The 2,990-nt window shown below is 37.2% G+C and overlaps 1 protein-coding gene across 1 annotated transcript; it reads left to right on the top strand.

Annotated features, from left to right (window-relative positions):
• The first annotated feature begins 229 nt into the window (after positions 1–229).
• Positions 230–1,897, top strand: LOC123222987 (protein SODIUM POTASSIUM ROOT DEFECTIVE 1-like). The gene is made up of 3 exons (XM_044646032.1): positions 230–1,084; positions 1,205–1,280; positions 1,492–1,897. Exons 1-3 carry the CDS (start codon positions 422–424, stop codon positions 1,674–1,676), a joined length of 924 nt encoding a protein of 307 aa, XP_044501967.1. The 5' UTR covers positions 230–421; the 3' UTR covers positions 1,677–1,897.
• The last annotated feature ends 1,093 nt before the right edge of the window (positions 1,898–2,990 follow it).

The raw sequence follows: 2,990 nt of genomic DNA, 5'->3' as shown, positions 1-2,990 counted from the left end.
GCTACTGCGATAGATCATTCTCATCTATTAAAGCCATAGAAAAGTTGTTGTGCCTCATAAAGATCATATGAAGACAGTTTGGCCCCCCAAGTATAAGAAACTTTCACTTTTTTTTCCTCTCTCTTTAATTTCTTCTTTTGCAAACTTTTTTGTTGTTTATTATATCAAATTTCCTATCAACTTTAGGTCCCGTTTTGATATATAAATAATATTCCTTTTTTTTTTTTTTAATGTGCATTTGTGGTTTATCTTCAAAATCACTCGCCTCTCTATCTCTCACAAGAGAGAAGAGACCAGTTAGCTCAGGCATAAAGGCAGAGGAACCAACTATCTTTTGGAACTTCTTTCTTTTTCTCTTTCGTGCAGATTCTGTAAACCACTAGTTATCTCTTCTGCATGTTTTGTTCAGCATTATTCAAAGATGAAAGGAATAGACATCTTCTGTGTATCTCAAGCTTCAACTGCCATTTGTTTAAGCATGGATCAAGCTTCTTCTTCCTCCCCCTCCTCCTCCATTCTCCTCGGCGGCCGTGCCATTGACCGCCATAACCCCATCATCGGAGACGGAAGAAGATTCCCCAAAGGTCTCCCCACCGCCCCTTGTGTTTCTGACCCGCCGCCTATCAATCCCAAACCTTACCACCAACTTCAAAAGACGAGAAAAACTTCTTCCAATAAGTCATCATCATCAGGTGATCAAACCAAGAAACACTCAAGCGATCAAAAGAAAAAGACTTCATCCAAATCATCCGATGTCACTAAGAAGACCAACACTTCCAAGGCCAGTGATACTGCAGATTGCAAGAACAAAGGTTTCGATGAGATTATCGACGTCAAACAGAAGGGATGTGTTAAGTCACTGGGTGATCTAATCACTCCACCTGGCTCGTCTAGATATCTCTTGAGTGACGCTAATTTCTTTGATGGGGTATCGGATTATGACCCAGTTTTGGCATTGGCTCCAGTTGAACCCAGAAAAAAGCCTCTGCAGACTGTTAAACAAGATGTTGAATCCACTGCTTCCAAACTCTCCTCCTCCTTCTCCTCCTCCTCATCTCGCTCTGAAAAGCCTTCTTCAAACCAGGTTTTTCTTTTCACATTTTCTGAAAAATTATAGCCTGTCATGAGTAGTCTGTAACTGTAATGATAATAAAAGCAATGAATAATGGGAGCAATTTAGTAACTTCATTTAATTGGTTTGCAGGTCGTAGTTTTGAGAGTGTCATTGCATTGCAAAGGCTGTGCAGGAAAAGTAAGGAAACATCTATCCAGAATGGAAGGTAAGTATAAATATGACTTATCATATCCTTTTTAATCTTTTAGCATTTGGAAACATCAATTTTGAAATAAATTTCAGAACTGCCACTTTTGTCTCTGGGGCCTATGCCCTCTGCTGTGCCCGCTTAATAATTTACAGTCCAAGACCCCAATCTTCCAAACAATATTACAATTAAAGTTATGTCTTTCATCTATGTTTTTTACCGTGCACAGGCGTCACATCGTTCAACATAGATTTTGCGGCCAAGAAGGTGACGATTGTTGGAGATATAACCCCCTTAAGTGTCTTAGCCAGCGTCTCAAAAGTGAAGAATGCGCAATTCTGGCCAGCTGCACCACCCCCAGATTCGGCTGCATCTGCAGTTTCTTCCGCTAATAATCAAGAAATCAAGAAATAAGATCTAGAGCTATTACTGTACATGTAAATTATGGGGTGTGCTGATTAGGATGGTGAGGCCGAATCGGAATCTTTGTTGCTTAGAAAAAGAAAGTACGAAAAGTCTTTTATTTTACCAGAACTTATGCTCTGAGACTGCTGTAGCTTATATTAACCTGGAAAAAAGCCTGGAATCTTTTAGAAATTATTATGAAATATCAGAATTCTGATGGAATTGGCCCATTGTGGTTTCCTAAACATGCATTATTTAAAAGCTTTTCACCTGAATGCCCTGGAACATGTTGTTTAGAAATCACAAAACAACTACAATTGGATAGACATGACTATTTGGTCTAATAAACAAGATTTGGAGATTCCTTGATAAAAATGACAAAAGTTAAAATCTCTACCATTGAGGATGGGTAAAAACGAAATAAAATGTATCTTTAACTTGTCATTTTCCATTTCATCCCCGATCATATATAATTTCTAAACCCTTAATATTGAAATACCAAGTTTCCCCGTAAGAAGGGAGAATAAGTATTCGGTTCGATCTCTATTTGTGGCTAAGACTCTAGCATGTTAGTTCTTAGTATTTTACAATGCCTACGAAATATCTCAGGCTCGGAATACAGGCAACACCATCAATAGGCTTAATTGTGTCCTGGAAGCCTTCGTTTAAAAAACAGGAAAAGGCATCTGATTCTGTCAGGTCAGGCCCTACTTATTTATGCTTCCACTAAAAAATTGTGACGTTTTATACAAGACAAGTGTTGGCAAAATGAAGCATCGAAATGCTGATTGGAAAGTTTAGGCCATAATAGTTTCCATTTGGGTGGCTAGTTCACCAAGAAGTTAAGCAGATTAGCATCATTAATCTCAGTTTTTTCTTATTAATTACTCTCCACTTTATGGGATTATCTTATTAAGTTTCATTAACGACTCACCACTTTTCTGAACCTTTTGATTAAGAAGCATCCCATGGCATTGAGCATTGGCTCCCACAAATCTGACTTCTCCTCTTTTAAAAAAATGTCCATCTTTGCTTTTAGCAAAATGATGAACTTTTTCTGCTTAATTCCTGAAAGCGTAAAATGGAAGGTTATGACAGCTACACGAAGGTCTTAAAAAATATGCATGCTTGAAATATTCATATTATATCTAATAATATGGTTTTTAGAGAGGTCAATTAAATATGCACAGGCCCTAGGGGTAGTCCAAAGAGTAATTTGAATGGGAGTTAAGTATAAAAAAGTTAAGATTCAAATTCCCTCCTACAACATCAATAATATTTTAAAATTAAACTTGATTTTCATAATTATATTTTAATTATCAA

Source organism: Mangifera indica, chromosome 1 (genome assembly GCF_011075055.1).
Source record: "Mangifera indica cultivar Alphonso chromosome 1, CATAS_Mindica_2.1, whole genome shotgun sequence".
NCBI classification, from domain to species: Eukaryota; Viridiplantae; Streptophyta; class Magnoliopsida; order Sapindales; family Anacardiaceae; genus Mangifera; species Mangifera indica.
This window is presented reverse-complemented; position numbering and strand designations above follow the sequence as displayed.

Excerpts from the sequence above, each read along its gene's own strand:
- LOC123222987 (XM_044646032.1), top strand. The coding sequence starts at position 422 with ATGAAAGGAATAGACATCTTCTGTGTATCTCAAGCTTCAACTGCCATT. Across the intron at positions 1,085-1,204 it reads AAAAGCCTTCTTCAAACCAG|GTCGTAGTTTTGAGAGTGTC; the intron begins GTTTTTCTTTTC and ends ATTGGTTTGCAG. Across the intron at positions 1,281-1,491 it reads ACATCTATCCAGAATGGAAG|GCGTCACATCGTTCAACATA; the intron begins GTAAGTATAAAT and ends TACCGTGCACAG.